This window comes from Topomyia yanbarensis, chromosome 2 (assembly GCF_030247195.1).
Source record: "Topomyia yanbarensis strain Yona2022 chromosome 2, ASM3024719v1, whole genome shotgun sequence".
Classification (NCBI taxonomy): Eukaryota; Metazoa; Arthropoda; class Insecta; order Diptera; family Culicidae; genus Topomyia; species Topomyia yanbarensis.
The window spans coordinates 428,693,745-428,714,162 of record NC_080671.1 but is presented as its reverse complement, the minus strand read 5'-3'; the positions used below and the strand labels follow the sequence as shown (position 1 = coordinate 428,714,162).

At 44.0% G+C, this 20,418-nt stretch overlaps 4 protein-coding genes across 4 annotated transcripts; all 4 read right to left on the bottom strand.

Annotated features, from left to right (window-relative positions):
* Window positions 1-2,679: 2,679 nt before the first annotated feature.
* Window positions 2,680-5,155, bottom strand: LOC131680977 (uncharacterized). Its single transcript, XM_058961685.1, has 2 exons — window positions 3,679-5,155; window positions 2,680-3,611 (listed from the first exon to the last, which is right to left on the bottom strand). The coding sequence occupies exons 1-2, from the start codon at window positions 5,153-5,155 to the stop codon at window positions 2,680-2,682; spliced, it is 2,409 nt and encodes an 802-aa protein (XP_058817668.1).
* A 15-nt stretch (window positions 5,156-5,170) lies between these two features.
* LOC131680976 (uncharacterized) lies at window positions 5,171-7,924 on the bottom strand. Its single transcript, XM_058961684.1, has one exon. It carries the CDS (start codon window positions 7,922-7,924, stop codon window positions 5,171-5,173), a length of 2,754 nt encoding a protein of 917 aa, XP_058817667.1.
* A 5,348-nt stretch (window positions 7,925-13,272) lies between these two features.
* On the bottom strand, window positions 13,273-14,786 carry LOC131685357 (developmentally-regulated GTP-binding protein 2). Its single transcript, XM_058969023.1, has 3 exons — window positions 14,592-14,786; window positions 13,656-14,521; window positions 13,273-13,596 (listed from the first exon to the last, which is right to left on the bottom strand). The coding sequence occupies exons 1-3, from the start codon at window positions 14,653-14,655 to the stop codon at window positions 13,435-13,437; spliced, it is 1,092 nt and encodes a 363-aa protein (XP_058825006.1). The 5' UTR covers window positions 14,656-14,786; the 3' UTR covers window positions 13,273-13,434.
* Window positions 14,787-17,422: 2,636 nt separating this feature from the next.
* LOC131680975 (uncharacterized) lies at window positions 17,423-18,522 on the bottom strand. Its single transcript, XM_058961683.1, has 4 exons — window positions 18,397-18,522; window positions 18,186-18,347; window positions 18,038-18,121; window positions 17,423-17,647 (listed from the first exon to the last, which is right to left on the bottom strand). The coding sequence occupies exons 1-4, from the start codon at window positions 18,514-18,516 to the stop codon at window positions 17,423-17,425; spliced, it is 591 nt and encodes a 196-aa protein (XP_058817666.1). The 5' UTR covers window positions 18,517-18,522.
* Window positions 18,523-20,418: the final 1,896 nt, after the last annotated feature.

Here is a 20,418-nt window from a genome sequence, read left to right as displayed (position 1 = left end):
CAAATGGGCCGATAAACAAAACGTAAACAATTCCGGTTAATACTTACTTCAAATGGACACTAACAAAGCTTTAAACATACCTTAAATAAGCCGGTTCTGAAGCCTGGCTGTTGGCGAAATAATAGATTATCGAAAAGGCACATAAGCAAAATAACTTGTTTTGCTTATGTTCCCTTTCACTTCCCTTCAAAAATTAACGGTTCATATACACCAAACAACAAAGCGGAAAAAATTGTTAATGGGCCCTTTTCTTAATGAAAAAGACTATACTTGAAAAGGGAACAAAAACATCGCAACACCAAGAAAGGGATCAAAATAAATGTCACATCTTTTGCTGTAAACAAAAGGGCTCACCCGCACGCACTATAAGCTATCGTCTCGCCGAAAAGGGATTATAAGAGGGCACAAAACCAGTGCGATATTTCAAAAGGGACCAAAAAAATTATCTGCAAAAATCGTTCAAAATGCAATTTTTTAATAAAATCTGGTATATTATTCGGAAAAAATGGTTAATTTAACACGGCATTGAGCTGTTTGGTCCTTAAATCAAGCTCCTGTTCATAAATGGGAATATAAAGTACGAGGTAATTTTTCAGACGCCATTTTCTCAACATGAGCATATTGTATATAATGCCTTATGAAATGTTGACGTCGAAATGTAGGACTCGTTGGTGGAGGTTAGAGGAGTAGGGTGCAGAGTTATCTTTTCTGTTCAGAGTCCCGTCGGTAGTATGGTCTAACTACTAAGTGTGTGATGGTTCGGCATAAAAGCTTTACCATCAAGAAAACACACACACGATTCCTGCTGAACCACAATCAGCGAAGGCTTCAAGCTGTTGTTAGAGGAATATGCAATTCCTCAATTTAGCGTACGAGACGAAACATTTTGAGATCATCTGCTAATGACCGACAAGAAGTCTTCAGCGCAAAATACACATCATTGAAGTAAAGCAAAAACTTCCAACGATCCCAAATAGCTTTCCTGGACTATTCCTGACGTGGAAGTAAATGTGAGTGCCTGCAAATCTCCAATGACGATCATAATCGATTTAAGGCGAGATGAAGCTCTGGTAACCATGGTTGGATCGAGATCGGTAGTGTCTAAGGTTTGGCCCACAAATGGTTCGAGTGTATTAGGCTTTATTTCTGGTATTTTGTTTGATGTTCGACTTACGTTGCAATTATTGTTGTAGTCGACCGTTGCTGCGATTTGAAGCAGAGTGAATGAAACGAAGACTTAAGGAGAAAAAATGTTTTGGAGGTAAAAGGGAAAAACCAGGGCAATCAAACGTTTGCATCGATATCCAGGACAGCTAAAGACCAGGACATGTCCTGGGAAACCAGGACGTATGGTCACGCTACCTTAAGCGGATCCTACACGATGTGGGCGGACAATCGAAAACCTACGAAAACACGGATAATCCGAACGAGATAAAGAACTACACGACCGCGCACTTTGAACGTGTTTTTATTTCGATGAACTCAGCGCAACTTACAAAACCTCTTGACCTTCGGCATCGCAATATCCTGATAGCAGTAGCTCACGTCCAATCCTTACAAGTGTCAATGGGTAGTCAACCATGTGTATCAAGTAACGCAGTATGCTTCGCCACGGTCCTTGTAATCTTCAGTCGCTCCTGCAACGCTTGCTCGACCTGGTCGATTTCCTCCTCCTGTGCACAGACCAACAGCGAATCATCCACATATATGAGCAAATACATCCACCCATTCTTCCCAATCTGTTTTCGATATAAACACTGTTCGAATCCAAGCTGCTTCAGTATATCCGAAAGCGTCTTGTACCAAACTCTTGCTGCTTCTTTCAAGACATAAATGCTTCGCTTTAGTCTGCTTGCGTCACGAATCTGGCCTTCATTCTCTCGACCTTGCCGTCCGCATCCAACTTGCTTGTTGGGTTCTAGTCCTTTACCTGGCAGGGTCTTCGATAGCGGGTGCGCAGGCAATCATCAAAACCAACATCGAGCGGGTGAAGCTTCAGGTGGATGGGGAAAGGGGCATGCATCCAGCATGCAAAACCAATTGTGTCACTCCAAGTTCCAAATCCTTCCAAAGGGACAAGAGTTTCTCCGCAGGAACCACACCAAACGCACTTTTAAAACGGCCACCGGATTACTTTCCGAACAACACCTTTATTCTAACGAACATGCAATTTATTCTTAATTATAATTACACTTAAATCTAAACGAATTAAAATTCCGACGAGCGGGCTTCGACCCGTGGTAGTCCGTGACCTGGTTTAATTTCAACTGCCGCAACTGATCCGAGCACGTCATCAGCAGACCAGTGTAGCACGATCGGGATCGCTCTCCTGCGATGTTTTATCTCGGGTTGAGTATCGATCACGCTCTTATCAGCCTTCCTTATCACCCCACCGGGGTAGTAGCACGGGCAACGATACAGATGGTGCTGACGGTGATCTTCCTTCGCGTGATGTGCAGTAATCTCTCACTCCAGTCTCTCGTTCTGTTTCGGATTATCGTGATGATCGGTGTCCACATGCTGATGGTACAGGAGAGATGATCATCACATGTTGAGAGGATTATTATCCAGGGTTGTAGGCTAGGGGTATTCTTCCTCGCGAACATCCTCACCCACCCAGAAATACCGTATATTTCTGAAAATAAAAGAAAATCCTCTTCGGTAGGATAGGGAAGGGAGCTAGGATTGCTGATTGTCAACTTCTGTTGGCTGTGTGTCATCGTTGTCATCCGAAGTGGGTAGCAGGCAAAGCTTTTCGACCGGACGAGTTAGCATTCCAGTAGCGGTTTTCAGTGTGACTACTCGCACGGTTCCATCGTCACCAGGGTGAGTTTGTACGATTCTACCCATCTTCCATCGCATTGGAGGTTGATTATCATCTTGAATGACGACTAGTTTTCCAATCTCGATACGAACAGCCGGTTTCCATCGTTTGGTTCTGCCTTGAAGTTGACACAGATATTCTCTGCGCCACCTTTTCCAGAAATTCTGTAGTCTCTGCTGGGTTAACTGCCATTGGGTGAGACGATTCATGGGAACTACTGTTAAATCTGGATCGGGGACAGCCTGAAGAGATTCTCCAACCAGAAAATGTGCAGGGGTTAATGGCTGCAGATCGTTCGGGTCATCAGACATGGGTGTAAGCGGGCGAGAATTCAGGCATCCTTCAACTTGGACTAGTAGCGTGTTCATGTCCTCTGGGGATACTGGAGTTTCGCCTACCACCTTTAGTAGATGATTTTTGGCAGATCGGACTGCGGCCTCCCAAATACCGCCAAAATGTGGGTTAAAGTGCCATTGAATCCCTTCCTTGGCTAATTGCTTGGACACAACGTCATTATGATGGCTGTCTTTAAGCAATCGTAGGAAATCTTGTAGTTTATTACGAGCACCGACAAAGTTAGTGCCATTGTCGGAGTATATATCTGTACACCGTCCTCTTCTGGCAACAAAACGCCGTAGAGCCTGTAGAAACCGATCTGTGGATAAATCTGTGACCAATTCGAGGTGCACTGCCTTGGTACACAGACACACGAATATAGCAACGTAAGCCTTAACTGCCGTTCGCCTAGGAGCTGGTCTCACATAGAGGGGTCCAAAGTAGTCGACACCTGTGCGAGAAAATGGACGGGATACGGTGACCCGTGAAGCTGGTAGATCCCCCATGAACTGCTGTACGGTCGATGGTTTCGATCGGAAGCATATCTGACACTGTTGGATAATGTGTCGAACTACACTCCTGCCTCCTAGTGGCCAAAATATGCCGAGTGGGTAAAACGGCCGGATGTTTGGTGTTTTCAGACACAATCGAATGCTTTAAACGACCGCCAAGTCTGATCAATTGGTCATGGGAGACAAACGGATTAAACCATCGAAGCGGCGAGCTCTTGGAAACCGCATTTTCCTTGGAGAGCGCCTTCCATTCCTCAACGAACACCTCCCTCTGAACCAATCGAACCAGAGTGTTTTCCGCCCTCTTTAACTCTTCAGTAGACAGAAACGTAGGGGCTTTTCTATCCTTCCGCGGGGTTCGTAGAAGTTTAATCAGACGCAGCCAGTAGGCAGTTCGACGAAGAAGGTCACTGTACGACGAAAATTTGCCAATGTATAATTGGTTGAATTCAGCGATTGTTGAAACCGTTCCAGCTAGCACCGTGTGTCGTTTCTCCTCGTCTCCCTCATCTGTCGGTAGATTGTCTGGTAAGAGAGGCCTATGCTCTTCCGTCTTCTCTAACCAGCTCGGTCCTTGCCACCAAAACGTATTCAGAACGATGTCATTTGGCGAAATCCCTCTCGAAATAAGATCTGTCGGATTCTGGATACCAGGTACGTGACTCCATCTTGATCCTTGTGTAATGGACTGTATTTTTGCCACTCGGTTGGCGACGAAGGTGGTCCAGGTCGTTGGATTAGCCGCAAGCCAACGCAGGACACAGGTTGAATCCGTCCAGAAATAGGATTTTACCGTGATTTTTATTGACTTGTCCACCTTTTCGTAGAGTTGTGCTGCCAAAAGTGCTCCACACAACTCCAGCCGAGGAATCGTCTGACATTTTAAGGGGGCAACCTTTGATTTTGAGGTCAAAAGCCTAACCTTTACCTCCCCGACTGCATTCTCACTCCTGAGATACAGACATGCTCCGTATGCCTTCTCCGAGGCATCCGAAAAACAATGGATCTCCACAGATTCCGCGTCTGTGATGATAACACAGCGGTCGATACGGATTTCATTCAACAGTGGAAGTTGCTCGTGATACTTTTTCCAGGCCTCACCCACCGTTGGAGGTAACAGCTGGTCCCAATCTAGTCGTTGGTCATTTTCGTCTCGCAACGTCCACAGCAGCTGCATGAAGATCTTCGCTGTAGTGATAGCAGCGCCCAACAGGCCTAATGGGTCGAACAGTGTAGCAATCACCGAAAGCACGCACCGTTTGGTAAGAGGAACTTCTGTGTTCAAATTGGGGATGGTGAACTGAAACCTAAGTGTGTCGGTTACTGGCATCCAGGTCAGTCCCAGGGTTTTTATCGAAGGATCTGGATCCAAAACAATGCCTTCAGGTAATCGGATGGCAAGCTCTTCCTCCTTGATTCCGTTCAGTACGTCGGGACAGTTCGACGCCCACTTCCGTAGACGAAATCCTCCATTTGACGTCATTGCTTCTAGCTGCACTCACAGATCAATTGCAGTTTTTACCTCGTCTGCTCCTGTGATGACGTCATCCATATAGGTATCCTCGATGGCTGCCTTGGCCGCTAGTGGATACTGCTCCTCCTCATCTAGCGCTAATTGTTTTAGCGTTCTGGTGGCCAAAAATGGAGCTGGCTTAGTACCGTATGTTACCGTGTTGAGCTCGTAGGTGGATATCTCCTCGGCAGGCGAGTTGCGCCAGAGAATACACTGCAACGGTCGATCTTCTGGGCAAACGTTGATTTGTCGGAACATCTTTTCCACGTCGGACACGAGCATGATTTGTTTTGTCCGACTGCGTAGGATAATGGAACGGAGGTCCTCCTGTATTACCGGCCCCACCAGTAACACGTCGTTTAGTGATAGTCCGGAAGAAGTTTTGCAGGAAGCGTCGAATACCACCCGTACCTTGGTAGTGGTACTGGAATCCTTTACCACTGGATGGTGTGGCAAATAGCACCGTTTAACTGAATCAGTAGCAACTTCTTCGACCTTCCGCATATGACCCAGATGCAGATACTCCTCCATGAATTCAGTATACTGCTTCCGTAGATTTCCGTCCCTAGCCAACCTACGCTCAGTTCCTTGAAGGCGTCGGAGTGCGATGTCCCTTGACTCGCCCAACCTTGAGATAACGTCTTCATCCTTAGGTAGGGAGACTGTGTACCGACCGGTTTCATTCCTTTTAACCGTGTTCAGAAACAACTCTTCGCAGCGTTTCTCTTCCGGCGAAAATGTGTTGCCAGACTCGACTTCCTCACAAGACCAAAATCGAGACATCAATGCGTCCAAATTCTCCGTTGTCGACATATTGCAGTTGATGTGCAGTGATCGACTAGGAACCGAAAATCCTCCGCATACGACCCAGCCGAATACGGAATCATTAAGAGTCGGTAATTGTTCCCCCAGGGAAATTCTCCTTCCGGTTTCGAAGAAATCGAAAAACGCTTCGATTCCGAGTACAAGATCCACCACCTTAGATTCGAAAAATGCAGGATCTGCCAACTGGATATTGTCCGGAATTGCCCACTTATCGGTGTTAATAGTGGTGGTCGGAAGGTTGACCGTTACCTTTGGGAGGACTAGGAAGCTCAACTCTCTTGAGTATTGAGAAACCCGGGACCGTAAAACCGCTTGTATCCTGTGTTTGACCTTGGTAGCTGCTTGTCCAATTCCGACGACAGAAATATCCACTCGATTTCGAGTTACCTTCATGCGCTGACTTAATCGCTCAGTCACGAAGTTGCTTTCCGATCCCGAATCTAACAGCGCACGCGCCGGGAACCGATTGCCATCGTCGTCCTCGATCACGACGACTGCTGTAGCCAGAAGAACCTGGGATGAATACTGGTGAGCCGCACCAGCAACCAAAACTTCTGTGGCTGCCACGTTAGCCACTTGGGATGAAGTATTTGATGATTCAGTGGGAACAGAAGGCTTGTTGCCCCTAGCAACTGCCGCAACCTTCGTGTCCTTATCCGTATCCCTTTCTGACTTGAAGCACACAAGAGTATGATGCCGGCCCTTGCAGCTCCGGCAAGAGTATTTGGATTGGCACTCTTTGGCTTGGTGTCCCGTTCTGAAGCAATTCCGGCAGAGGGAATGAGTTTTCAGAAGGCCGTCCCTCTCCGTAACTTCCATGCGCTGGAATGCACTGCACTGGTAAAGCGGATGATTTGCTGAGCAAGCTACACAGCGTCCTCCAGACATATGGGTTGAACTGTAACTTGTCTTCACTGGTGGAAGCCTTTGCTTCGCTTGAATTTGCTGCTGCTGCTGCTGAGCACCCCTAGTGTCAGCAGACTTGGTTGGCAAGCAATCCAAAACCTGGAGTCTACGCCGCAAGAAGTCAAACAGATCTGCAAGTGTATCTGTCTCCTTCATAGCTGAGAACTCTTCCCAACCCCTCCGAGTGACCGGATCCAATCGTGTAGTGAGGATGTTGACCAGCAGAAGATCCTTGTAGTCGGCTGACTGAATGATCTGGTCAAGAGTCTGCACAATTCTCTCAAAACCTTCAATGAGAACGTGCAGATCGGTAACGGATTCCTTAGGAAGGGTGGGAAGGTTGAAGAGTGCTTGCAGCTGCCGTTTCTTCAGCTGCTTACTGTTGTTGTACCGCTTCAACAGCAAATCCCATGCCACCTGATAGTTGGCCTTAGTAATCTGAAGCGGATCGATCAGACTCTTGGGTTCTCCTTGTAAGCATCCCTTCAGGTAGTGGAACTTCTCCACTTCAGGAAGATCCGGTTTCCAGTGGATGAGCGAGGTGAACAGATCCCGAAAACTCAGCCATTCGTCTATATCGCCGTTAAATGTCTGCAGCTTAATCTGTGGTAGACGGACGTGATCGATACCGCCCCGCATTGACGAATCACCAGCTCGGAGGGACTGCTCCAGCAGATTCGGCTCCTGCAGCTCCTTGGTCTTGTCCATAAGGAAGGACTTGACCTCGTAGTACCGGTCACTGAACTCCATACGCTCCTTTTCCCAAGAGTTCCCTTCAGCATTGTAGTCGTCATGGGAAAAGATTTCAACCAAAGTTTCACTGAAACCTTCCCAAAGCTCGTCTAACTTACACAGGCGTACATCGACATCAGTAGCGGTATGGGATTCCTTGAACACCTGCACAAACCGCCAGATGTCATTGAAGGACAATTGGATTTCCTTCATCCGTGCCGTCAATGCCCTCATCGACGGTGGCTTCTTGGAAGTTGTAGTGCCGGCAGCAGGCATGATATTTCGTCACAGTAAATTGGAAGAAAGAGAGGCGGTGTAGTGCTCTGCAAGGTGACCTAGCTTCGCTAGGCATATACTGTATTATTTTACCCGACAAAAAGGTAACTGTACTCCAGTACAGTGATTAATCCTCGCGGTGTTCAGCAAACTGTCCAAAGCTGGTAAGCTCGATCGAAAGTTTAGGCAGCAAGCAAAGAGGAAAGCGATTGGTGTAATATCCAAAATGTCGGCTTCGGCCGGGCATATACTGTGGCAACTCACCCAGAGAAACCAGCAGCGGCGAGAAATCCCAGCGAAGACACCTCAAAATTCTCAGAATAATGATAATTGTTGCTTAACAGGCGATATAAGCTCAGCAAAACGATCCAAATGCAGGAAAGGCTCGAACAACAAAATATAAAAGAGCGAAGAGGAAAAGGATGTGGTGTAATAACCAAATATGGTCGACTTCGGCCGGGCATATACTGTGGCAACTCACCCAGAGAAACCAGCAGCGGCACCAAAGACCCGGCGCCGACAATCGATCCAATAACCGAAATCAATCGAAGATATGAATAGCCCAACGGGCAATCAGGGCTCAGTAAAATTGGTGGCAAAGTCGAAGAGGATGGAATTCCAATTAAAATGTGTATTTTCTGTAATCCTAGCTTCGGAAGTATACTAAAATGTTCACTCACCAAAGCAAAACTGTTGTGAAGCTCCCTCTTCTTGCCAGCAATCATCCGATGAATGGTTTGTCCAGCAAATTGCAGCTGGTACAGCAGCGTAATGCGTCGAAAGTCACTAAGTGCTGTGATGATCCTTGGGAAAACGATATGCATGCGAAAAATCCCTCCAGCACATCAGAGGGCAGTATCGTGTAGCACCGAATTATCTCCGTGAAATTCGATGATCCTCGGTTGCCACCAGCACAATGGCGAAAGCAGATGACAATGGCGCCAAACCAGGATTAGCGAATCGGCTTCCCTTGCCGTTTAAATGTTGGTCACGTAGCCAGAGAAACGTCGGAATGTTTGCGTTAGTATATTGGAGGGTTGCTTCGACTGGACATACACTGAACTTTTAATATTTACCTCAGAAGGAAAATGTTGCGCCGGTCCAGCGATCCAGGGAAATGATGAGAAAGGTCCTTTCCAGTTCCAGGAAAATCCGACTATTGATGATCAAAAGGTAGTCCTGGCGATGCAGTAGGTATCATGCAATAACCCACTGGCGATTTAGCATGCAGAAATGTCGACCAAGTTCCGAGCAGCAAGTGGCAAAGTCCAAACCAACCTCTACCGCGATGGCGTATCAAACCCAAGCGACGCCTAACCCAAAGCGCGAAGGAGTATTTCAATAGCCTATTGTTGAAAGTGCGATGGCGTCCTGAAGCGTCGGGTCACCCAGTAGCGTCAGCCCTGTGCTAACGATTGGGAATACCGGGATGCGAATATGGTTCAGCATCCGGTTCGAAGGACCAAAATGTTGGGTTCTAGTCCTTTACCTGGCAGGGTCTTCGATAGCGGGTGCGCAGGCAATCATCAAAACCAACATCGAGCGGGTGAAGCTTCAGGTGGATGGGGAAAGGGGCATGCATCCAGCATGCAAAACCAATTGTGTCACTCCAAGTTCCAAATCCTTCCAAAGGGACAAGAGTTTCTCCGCAGGAACCACACCAAACGCACTTTTAAAACGGCCACCGGATTACTTTCCGAACAACACCTTTATTCTAACGAACATGCAATTTATTCTTAATTATAATTACACTTAAATCTAAACGAATTAAAATTCCGACGAGCGGGCTTCGACCCGTGGTAGTCCGTGACCTGGTTTAATTTCAACTGCCGCAACTGATCCGAGCACGTCATCAGCAGACCAGTGTAGCACGATCGGGATCGCTCTCCTGCGATGTTTTATCTCGGGTTGAGTATCGATCACGCTCTTATCAGCCTTCCTTATCACCCCACCGGGGTAGTAGCACGGGCAACGATACAGATGGTGCTGACGGTGATCTTCCTTCGCGTGATGTGCAGTAATCTCTCACTCCAGTCTCTCGTTCTGTTTCGGATTATCGTGATGATCGGTGTCCACATGCTGATGGTACAGGAGAGATGATCATCACATGTTGAGAGGATTATTATCCAGGGTTGTAGGCTAGGGGTATTCTTCCTCGCGAACATTGCTCTTGTACACCCACTTGCTACCGACAATGTTGCGGATCCACAAGCTCCCATGTATCGTTCGACACCAACGACTCGTACTCAGCATCCATTACCGCAATTCACTCCTCCTAGTCGACCGTTGCCATACCAACAAAATAATCTCCAAATCGCACCGGCAACACTTCCCGGGTGGAACGACGAGGATTCTCCCGTTGGTTTTCATTCCCCGAAACAGGAGCATCTTCACCGTGATACACTTCTTCAGCCGATTCGTATCCAAGCAAGTCTTCTTCATCCTCAGGATCTTCGTCGAATGCAGGCACGGGTGCCGATTCACGAGTGATTACCGGAACCGGTAGTGGTTCCAACTCAACCGTCGATTCAGTAGCTTCTAGCTTCTGCTCGGCATCGCTTTCAGTAATTTTGATCCAGTTTCGCCTTCAACAGCATACAAACCGCCTTTATACCACATCGTTTTGCTGCGGTGAGTAGGGCACGCTGAACTGGCTCTCAATACCTTCCGCTCGGAGAAAGTTCTGCAAATCCTTGCTGTTAAACTCTCCTCCACCGGCTGATTACAACACCCTGGGAATCTTGCCCATCTGCGTCTTGCAGAAGCAAATGAAGTCCTTGATTTTCTCTGCAGCGTCCGATTTCTTCCGCCATTCGTGTATGGTCATCGACTAAACAAAGGAAGTATTGGTTTCCACTCGGCGTGCTCTTCATCGAACCACTGAGATCAGCGTGTACGATGTCCAGCTTCTCCTTGGAACCTCTATCCACACGCAGTCCATGAGCTTCATCCTATCAGCTTGCTTGTTTACGTGAATCGACCGAACCGCTTCAGGGTCCCGGTGTCCCAGGCGTCTGTGCCACGTATGCATGCAATGCGCCGTGTGCGACCTCTGGACACTAATCATCGCCTGCTCCGGAACACACAAACGGTACAAGCTTCCGCGTTGCTCGCTTACCGCACACACTTGTTCGCTACGGCTTCGAATTTCACACCGATTCTCAGTGAACACCACATCAACACTCTTTTTCGGAAGGATACTCACCGACACAAATCCACTGGTAAGTTTCGGCACATACAACTCGATGTCTACCGGTTCTCCGGTGGCAGTCACGCCAACGATGATTCCATGGCCCGCTCATTCTAGCTTCTTCGGTTCGCTCACCATCCTCCAACATCACGCTCATACCACCGGTTTTATCCAACACAGTGAAGAACTTCCGATTCTACGCCATGTGCCGTGAAGCACCACTGTCGATAAACCAGTTCGACGGTTCAGCTTGTCCCACCATACATGCCAGCGGTCCCTCGGAAACTGCTTGCGTCTGCTTGGCTTTCGGTTCATCTGACTTCTTCTTCATCGGCTTCGTCGCTTATTCGCCAGCTGCACTATTCGGGTAATCTTGCTTTAGGTGGTTGTTTACACTGGAAACAGGATCGCGTATCCGCTTATTTACTTCCGGCACCAGTGAATTTGCTACTACCGCCTCCACGTCGGTGGCGATGATACACTCGCAACGCGTGTCCACTGCTCGAAGTAGCACCTCCGCTGCGCTCCCGGCGTCTTTTTGCTTCTGTCAGCAATTTCGACTTTACCAGCTGTATCGTCAATTCATCCCGTGGCCGTTGCTCCAACGCCGTCGCAAGATTGTCAAAGCATTCCGCCTCGCAGCTTTTCCGGAATCTTATCACTAACATCGGCGATCCGTTGCAGCAGATCGGAAAAAAAATCTGCAAATGTTGCTCCATATCGTCGCTCTGCTTGAGCTCCAGATGCGTCAGCTTCTTCTTGTCATAGTACGTCTCAAGGACGCATTCCATGCGTCCTTCACATTCGCACAATTGCGGATCAAATTTGCCCGGTTGTCTTCAATGCAGAGCCCGATTGTTGCCCGAGCTTTAGCATCCGCCTTCGTCCACGCATCTGTTACTGGGTTCACTTGGGGTTCGTAGATGACATACCATATATCCTTTCGGATCAGCAATATCTCCATCTTAAACATCCACGACTGGTAGTTGTTGTTGTATAACTTCTGCAATGCAAACCTCCGCGAATCCGCTTTTTTGCCGCTTGCTGGAATCCACCGGCCGGAGCTTGACGCCGCAAACAAACGAACGTTTTCTGTGTTTTAGTACTTTGTGGGTACAATCTGGGATAAGCATTTGTTTGGATAAAACTTTTTTCAGTTTTCGAGAGCGTTTTACAGAATTACTGAATTTTTCATACATGTGTGTGTGTGTGTTAATAATCCCAACTCCCACTAGCTAGCAGCGGATTACAAATAACTTAGTCCCTGGATTTGGGTAGGTGTTAGTTCGATTGAATTCCGATGACACATTTCGTATACAGGGCAAACCGTGTTCCGATGCCATCGTTCCATCAATCAGCCCTGCCTTAATATAATGTTTGCATCAAATGGATTTAAACATTATAAAAAGACATTCGATTGCTTAGGTAAGGTAAGAAGATCGACGCGTATTTAATGTATTCATTAGATTTTTATATATAAATATGTTATAATGGGCGGATCTTACCACTTTCATTATTCCTCTCATCTTGTCTTATTCTTACGAGTGCGCTCTTCTGTCGTATGATTTTCTCTTCTCAAAATTTGGTTTAGAGCTAGTACAATGTTTTACCGTGTTAAGCAGCCCGCATACTTTTGCAATATCCTACTATCTGAAACGATAATGAAATGAATACTTTCATTACACTTGAATATTCTATTCTAACCATCAATTGAAGCTGTCTGCCGGTTTTTAGCCGAAAAGCTAGATATGACCATCAAGAATATGCTAAACAACCACAATTGACCCCTTTCGACACCAGTTTGGCCTTACCAAGCCGTAACGCGGGTGGCGTCGTGAAAACTATCGAATAGGAGTAGAGAACAGCTTGAAGCAACATCTGATGTTCCGGTACATTACTAGACGCACTGTTCTCCCTTCACCCAATTTACTGAATTTTCCATACCTATGCCAACACTGCATTTTGATGGCCTATTGTGCAGTCTTCTTTCTGTCACTTCTTACCGGCGAGTATTTGTATTTACCAGGTAACTGATAGAATTTTATGAGCGACGATTTCACTAGGATTAGTAAAAACACACAAAAGTAGCTGCCGCGCCGCGGTTCAGGGCATTCGAAATAATCATGACATTCACTCAATCAGAACAATATGTTGATAATTAAAATTTAATGATTAACCAGTTTCTCAATCAGCAAATTGTCAACCTGTACCAAAAAGATACTCATCAAGTTCAAGCAAACCCCCTCTAAGGACACATTGAGTAATCCAAAATTTGTGGAAGAAAATGTTGAAGTCTTTCAGGCTATACCCGACTATGACCTTACTTTTTAACCACCTGGATAACATCTTCGTCCTGCATCACATGCGATATCCCCACCCGTTGAGGAGAATATTTTGTTGAGGTACCCCACACTAATGCGTACTTAAACTGATCGGCCAACGTCCGATGAATGGCGTGGCAGACATGTTCTACGGTGACGCCCTAAAGAGAGAAAAGATTCAAAATCATATTGCGTAGAAGTGAAATAAGCTTGCCCTTACCCTTCTCAAAATCAATCCATCTTCAAAATCCGGAGGTGCACCGGGCTTCTTAGTGTAAACTCTTATCAGCATCAGATGTTCCCACAGTACTTCCAACAAGTAATCCAGATTCAGATGCATATTACAGCTAACGACCACGCTGAACGGTTGCCGAGCCAGCCGGTCTACTTCTTCGATCGATATCTGATCAATTTTATTGTACACATAGATGCACGGAAGATAAATCCTATTTCCCGAAACCACATCTATAAACTCATCCTCGGTACAATCCTCCCGAAACAAAACTTCTGCATTAAATATCTTAAACGAATGCAGAATCGTTTGGACCATCTTTTCGTTACATCTGCTCATTGGACAGGTTGAGTTGAAACTCACGCCACCGCCCTTCTTGATCTTGAAGTAGATGTTCGGCTTCCGTTTGTTCAGTCTCAGACCGACCGATTCCAGTTCATACTCCAACAGTTCCCGATGCACGTTCGGCTTAGTCGCATCCAGCATCATCAGCACAAGATCAGCGGTGCGAGCGACCGCAATAACCTGTCTACCGCGACCCTTGCCCTGAGCTGCACCCTCAATAATTCCCGGAAGATCCAGCAGTTGGATGTTAGCCCCCTTGTAGTCAATCACACCCGGTATACAGGTCAGGGTGGTGAACTCATAATTTGCTGCCTCTGACTCGGTCTTTGTTAGCGTTGATAGCAGGGTGGACTTACCCACGGAAGGGAATCCGATCAGCGCGATTCGAGCGTCGCCCGATTTCAGGACATCGAATCCCTCTCCCTTTTCGCCTTTCTTCGAGGGTTCCAGCAGCTGCGACCGGTACTTGGCTAGTTTGGCTTTCAACAGACCAAGATGGTACTCGGTAGCTGAAGGAGGAATTAACATTCGACAGGTTATTTGTCAGCAAACTATCAAAACACACGTTTCGCTACTTACCTTTATTCTTTTGCGTTTTTGCGATCTCCTTCTCGATATCTGAGATTTTTTCTAAGATACCCATGATGCAGTGCTAATCACTAGATCACACAGACGTAAAATGAAACGAATGAAACGAAAAAAGCTTCAAAACGACTTTTTATTCGGCTTCACAAAAAATATTTTTTGACTAACGAGGCGATTGTGCCAATCCGAAAACGGAATGTTTTGATGTAGCGCATCTGTCAGAGGAAATATTTCACGTACACGAACAGTGATGCCAGGCGGGTTTCAAGGATGTAAGAATTATTAAGCAATGTTCACACCAAACAGAGGCGTACTTTGGGTATTTGATCACGGGGTTTTGTTCCCCACAGTCTATAGAGAACAGTTGCGCAAAGAGTGAAGTCAAAAAAGCCTACCTATCGAACACAATTGGAATCCATCTCTGATACCTCTGCAGCAAAGTTGGATTCTAATTTTGCTCGATAGGTAGACTTTTTTCGGTTTCACTTTCTGCACGCTCTTTGCGTACCTTTATACTAGGGCCTTTATTGTTCCCCATGCATTTCAAGTGGGAGATGGATTTTCATTTTGCGGGACCGAAAAAAAGTCTGCATGAAAAAAATTAAGATTCCTGAAATGTACACTCAATCGCGCAAAATGTCACGGATTTTTTTTGTTTGAATTGTTTTTCGACAGGCTAAGACCATGGTTGATCCATCTCGCCAAAATACTTCTGTTTTATTCCTTTCATCGGTTTTAATGTCATGTTTCCTCTGTTTCTTGTACTGTTATTTTTGCTCCCTTAATTAAATATGCTATTTGTTTCATGCTTTCTTCACAATTTTCTCGTAGAATTGACTTCATATATTCCAATTTATTGTACTTAATTCTCATATTGTTGTATTTTAAGCGGTCGTAAAGCAAGTGTTTTAAGTCCTCAACTTCATCGTAAAGGTTGCATAGATTGTCTGTGGAGAAAAACAGTGACCACCTTATATCAACATACTACTATCTATGTACACCTTGTTAACCGCACCCATATGTGACCCCTATCTACTAAGTCCATCCCTTGTTCAGTGCATAAAGCAAACGCCTACCGGGCGAATTCTCATTCTCGAGCACGACCATGCAGGAGTGCAGTTCGTTTTTTTGTTTTTTCTCAGACTAAATAAAAGTAACCGTAAAAGTTCTCGCGTGTGTTTTTATTTACTTCGAGCATCTGATTTATTACGCTGGATTTCCGCTGTGAACCGTGACATTCCCGTCATTGTCCATCTCTAGTTCCCATTGGGCTCGCTTTAATTTTGTCAATACGTGTTTACCCTCTATTCTGCTCAGTACTTTTACTTGTTGCTCAGTATTCAGTGTATTACTGTATTGCCCAGACCGTTCTGCATGGTGTTTCGCATAACGTAAAAGGCCATTTCAGCCGCCAGAAAATTTGTCTAAGTATTGAAATTGCCTTTAAATCGCATTCGCAAATTGCATTTGTTCCTAGGGGCAATTAGCACAGGCGAGTTGAGTCAAACGTCAAACTTTTTAAATCGCCTGACCATGTTCGTCCGCATTTTTTTGACAGGGATCAGATCTACTATAGTTTGCATATGAAACTTGGGATGGCAGGCTGCTAGCGGATTGCAAAAATACCACACGGAAAAATAAAACAACCCACAGAATAAGTTCTTTTAACTTAAATTTAGATACTTTTGAGTTTTGCGTCGCTTTCGCCTTGTTAGTTAATTTGTTTTTTTTTTTTAATTTAAAAATCAGAAAAGAATAATTAAGGTTTAAGAATGATATGAGTGTACTCGTAAGGACACCCGCTATCAATACATATGAAAAACTGACGCATTTTTTTTCCAAATTAAAGATGCCTATTTCAGGCTGGATGTTGTTGGCTCGAATCAAAACGTGTCCAAAAGTAATCAAAATTCATTCCGTAGCGTCAAATTGGCGCCCAGCTGGCGAAATCGTTGGCGTTCAATGGGGTGCTGGAGCGTTGCCAGAAAAATCCCAGACTAAATTTTAGGAAACTTCCCAGTTAAGCTCAGCCGGAGTGCGGCTGGTTCTAATTCGTATTCCAGCTGCAGTGACACAACCGATTCTAGTTAGAAAAAGCGCAAAAGCGATGTGGCGTAGCCACATTGGGTGGTGAAAACAAAATAAAATTGGCAATGTAAAAAAAATGAAATGTAAACACAAATGAACACTCCGAACATATCGTCAATTGACATTTCGACGACTTTTGATTCGAGCCATTAATATTGGCCCTCCATCAAAAAAGAAGCTTAAATTTTCGTCAGAATTTTGTTCATTGTAAGGTGCATTCTAGAGTGTATACTTTGATTTTTTCGACGAGTACCGCGAAATGAATTGCCGAGATTCCAACAGCTGAGCTCTCGGCGAAAATCTCGGTAAAACTTTCGTTTGCCGAACTCTCGGCATACCAAAACTTTATGCAACTGTCAAGCTTTATTGAGAATTTCGGTAATATGTTACCGAGATATACGGTGGTTTTTATACCGAAACTCGGTGAAAATAACCGAACTCTCGAAATTATTGCTGTCAAAGATTGCCGACAATCTCGGTTAAACAAACAATGCCATTTGCCGATTTTTGGCGAAATTTGCCGAATTCCGGTAACTACGTCACTACTGAAATTTTATAAATAATAATTTTTTTCTTGCATTCCAAAAACGCTTTTTAACGCGTAATTGGTGGGATTGGTAATTAAAATAGACAAATGACATGACTCATAATTGTTTTTTTTTTTATCTTAACCTCTATTTAATAATTTACTTTAGGGACCGTATAAATTTTTCGCCAGTTGTGCTCAAGTTCTCAGATTATAACATAACTGCTTCCAAAAACATAGACAATTGTTTATCGTTGGGCATGCACTTGATACCAAAAACATCGAAGCATTCGCAAAATCGCAGAAACGATGTGGTTACGTCACTACCAACGGGAATATTGACTTCTTTCCAGGATATAAAAAACTGTCCTCCCCGTTGTAGCAATTCTCCACGTAGCACTGGAATCAGATTACTGGTTGGAAGAGGATCATCAACCTGGATAAATTCGAAAAGAAAAGAAAAAAAATAAATATATGAAGGTTGGTGATTGCCATCGATAAAAATTTATCTTAAAGAGTATCTAAGCAATGATAATTATAATCTAACCAGGCTAGTGCAACATGATTTATTTCTCACACTATATTTTTTATTTAAGTCTTGATTAATTAATTAACTTAAACATATCCATTGAACCACTCCATTAAGGAGATTGTCCATCGCTGCTGCTTTCTCACGCATGCGTTTTGATCCTCTAGTTGGATTTTTAGTGCGAATTAGAGCCAAAGCGCGAAAAAATTCTACAATATATAAAGTTCAGTCGCCAAAATCGTAATTTTTACAATTATCTACTTGCCGTCAGCAATCTCTTAAAAGGTATTGATGAACTGTTAAAATCTTCGCCTGCCACATCTGCCACTGCTCAAGGAAATCCGCTTTTGGCTTTTTGATTTTACGGAAATCATTGTCAATCTGTAAATAAAACCACAAACTTTAAAGATCGCCCGATAATCAATTTTGTAACATTTCAACAAACAAATTCACCGTCGTAGGCTGAAGCAGCAGGAAAATCTTCCAGAAATTTGTAAAACTTCCCGTTCATCCGAAGCTTGTTTCGATTTTTGAAAGTCGACTCCCAGAGAAATGTGATCCGATTCTTATTTTCAGTATATGGTATAATGAATTGAAATTCCTCGACCTATAATAAATTTTAAACATAAGTCTACACAATAAGTAAACAGCCTTACCAATGCATCTTGATCAACTATGCTGGCATCCGATTTTTCATCTTTGGACTCAGTTTGTGATTCTTGCTTTGCTCGTCGTTTAATCATTCGTTCTCCAGATAATTTGGCAAGGTATTCCATCCGGTAATGTAATTTTCCCGCATGGGCTCCCCTTCTCCTCTAGTGTTTTGATAATACCACAATGCCTAAAAAAATTATTAGTTTTTCGTAGTAGTTTTCACATCTTGTAAGTTTGAGAATAAGTTTTTAAAAATGCAAAAAAAAAAAATCTACAATTCTATTAACAGAAACATAACTATTTTATTTATAAAATACTAGTCATAATTGCCTGTGGTACTTCCGAATTTGCTGATTTCAAAATTGGAAAGGATTGAACGAGTGATATTGCCAAAAGATTTTTATGAAACGAAGTCACCCGCCCGAAATAAATTGAAATTACAAGCCATTTTGAATAATAGAAACACACATATTTTATAGCACTTACGCTCCGAACAAAGATTTTAGGAAATCACTTAGCAAATGAGTTATAAGCTTTATAGTTTTATCATCGGGGCTTTTATTTTCCTTTACATATATGTATTAGTAAAAAAGCCTTAGAATTATTTCATTTCTTTGTTTCGAAATGCACATCATTAGCTAAACAAATCCAACGATCACCATACGGTTTGTTATCAAAATATAATAGGAGTCATTTAAAATGCTGCCTGTGGAAGTGGTTGCCAAAATGTAGGAATACCAAATTAGCTTAGCAAATTAAGGACACATTAAATCAAATGTTAAAGTTTGTAGCACTTACGAGTTGGACACTTTATTAATTCTGTAGCAATGGTCTATACTAGTGGTCAAATTTGGAAAGTTCAAGCAGCGATTTGCTTGGAAAATATACGCGTTTGAGTAGGAAAAAATTCGTCTTGATATTATCAGTGAAAAGTTCCGTTAAATGGAAGACGAGAACAAAAAGATGGGTGGGTAATGTCAAAGACATAACAACAATGAAGTAGAATACTGTTAAGTTTTTAACTTCTAACTTGTGCCAAAAAATTTTATCAGGAATTCCAAGTCGTTTGGAATGATTTTTATTTCGAATTTGGTAAACAAAATTCTCAATCGTTATTCATCAAATTAAAAAAAAATATCATCGCATTCAGTGTTTTGACATGTGCAAGCACTTTAAAACAATGAACATCCCCGCGTTTCAGTAAACTCAAACCATGTTGAGTTCACTCGTGCTTTATAAATACCTACACAAGCATGTTATCAGATGCCTTAGTGATAAAAACGCATCACGTATATCCGAAATATGAAACGTGTGCGCCATTAGGTTCATTACCCTAGGTACCGACAAACCGAACCGAACTATAGCGAAGAATTACTATACTCTTTCGTTTCAAATCGCGTGTGTGAAAAGGTTTGCACACAGTAAAGAAACGAGTGCAAAATTAGAACATGGTGAACAGTGTTTCACCGATTATTGTACCGTCAGGACATTATAATCATGATGTTGCTCGTTTGGCAGGCAAGCGACGAGTGATACAAATGAACACGCGGTACTTCTATTAATAACTTCATGCATTTGGTTGAGTCTCTCAGGTGCCACACCCACATATTGACGGTTTTGACTAACCAACAAACGATATGCGTTTGACGGGTAACTGCAAACATGCTGTTGCTGCTACGGCGTCAAAAAGCAAAGTGATGAATTTTTCTTCTGAATCATGCCTTATACGTGTGTTCATTTGACGACAAAGGGGCCGTGCTAACAACGCTAGCTCGCTCGGTCGAATACTACGGACCATTCATGGTGCAGATAATTACTGATGTCACTATTTTCGTATTTGCACTAATTGTTCATTCTACGGAATTTGTTAAAATTTTGAAACGGGGCCCCTGTATTGAAATGTTAGAAGCATTTTACTTCAAAAATTGATCATGCACACACATACATAGAAAACCTGTGTCTGCATGCTCCCGGGCAAAAGTTTTATCTGGCTACAGTACAAGGTGCCCAGCAAATTCAAGATT

What these genes read in the sequence shown, in the direction of transcription:
- LOC131680976 (XM_058961684.1), bottom strand. Translation starts at nt 7,924, where the DNA reads ATGCCTGCTGCCGGCACTACAACTTCCAAGAAGCCACCGTCGATGAGG.
- LOC131680977 (XM_058961685.1), bottom strand. Translation starts at nt 5,155, where the DNA reads ATGACGTCAAATGGAGGATTTCGTCTACGGAAGTGGGCGTCGAACTGT. An exon ending in TCCGATCGAAACCATCGACC is followed by an intron (nt 3,612 to 3,678) that starts GTACAGCAGTTC and finishes TTTCTCGCACAG; the next exon opens with GTGTCGACTACTTTGGACCC.
- LOC131685357 (XM_058969023.1), bottom strand. Translation starts at nt 14,655, where the DNA reads ATGGGTATCTTAGAAAAAATCTCAGATATCGAGAAGGAGATCGCAAAA. An exon ending in AAAAACGCAAAAGAATAAAG is followed by an intron (nt 14,522 to 14,591) that starts GTAAGTAGCGAA and finishes TTCCTCCTTCAG; the next exon opens with CTACCGAGTACCATCTTGGT. An exon ending in ATGGATTGATTTTGAGAAGG is followed by an intron (nt 13,597 to 13,655) that starts GTAAGGGCAAGC and finishes TTCTCTCTTTAG; the next exon opens with GGCGTCACCGTAGAACATGT.
- LOC131680975 (XM_058961683.1), bottom strand. Translation starts at nt 18,516, where the DNA reads ATGGAATACCTTGCCAAATTATCTGGAGAACGAATGATTAAACGACGA. An exon ending in CAGCCTACGACGGTGAATTT is followed by an intron (nt 18,122 to 18,185) that starts GTTTGTTGAAAT and finishes TTTTATTTACAG; the next exon opens with ATTGACAATGATTTCCGTAA. An exon ending in GGCAGGCGAAGATTTTAACA is followed by an intron (nt 17,648 to 18,037) that starts GTTCATCAATAC and finishes GAATTTATCCAG; the next exon opens with GTTGATGATCCTCTTCCAAC.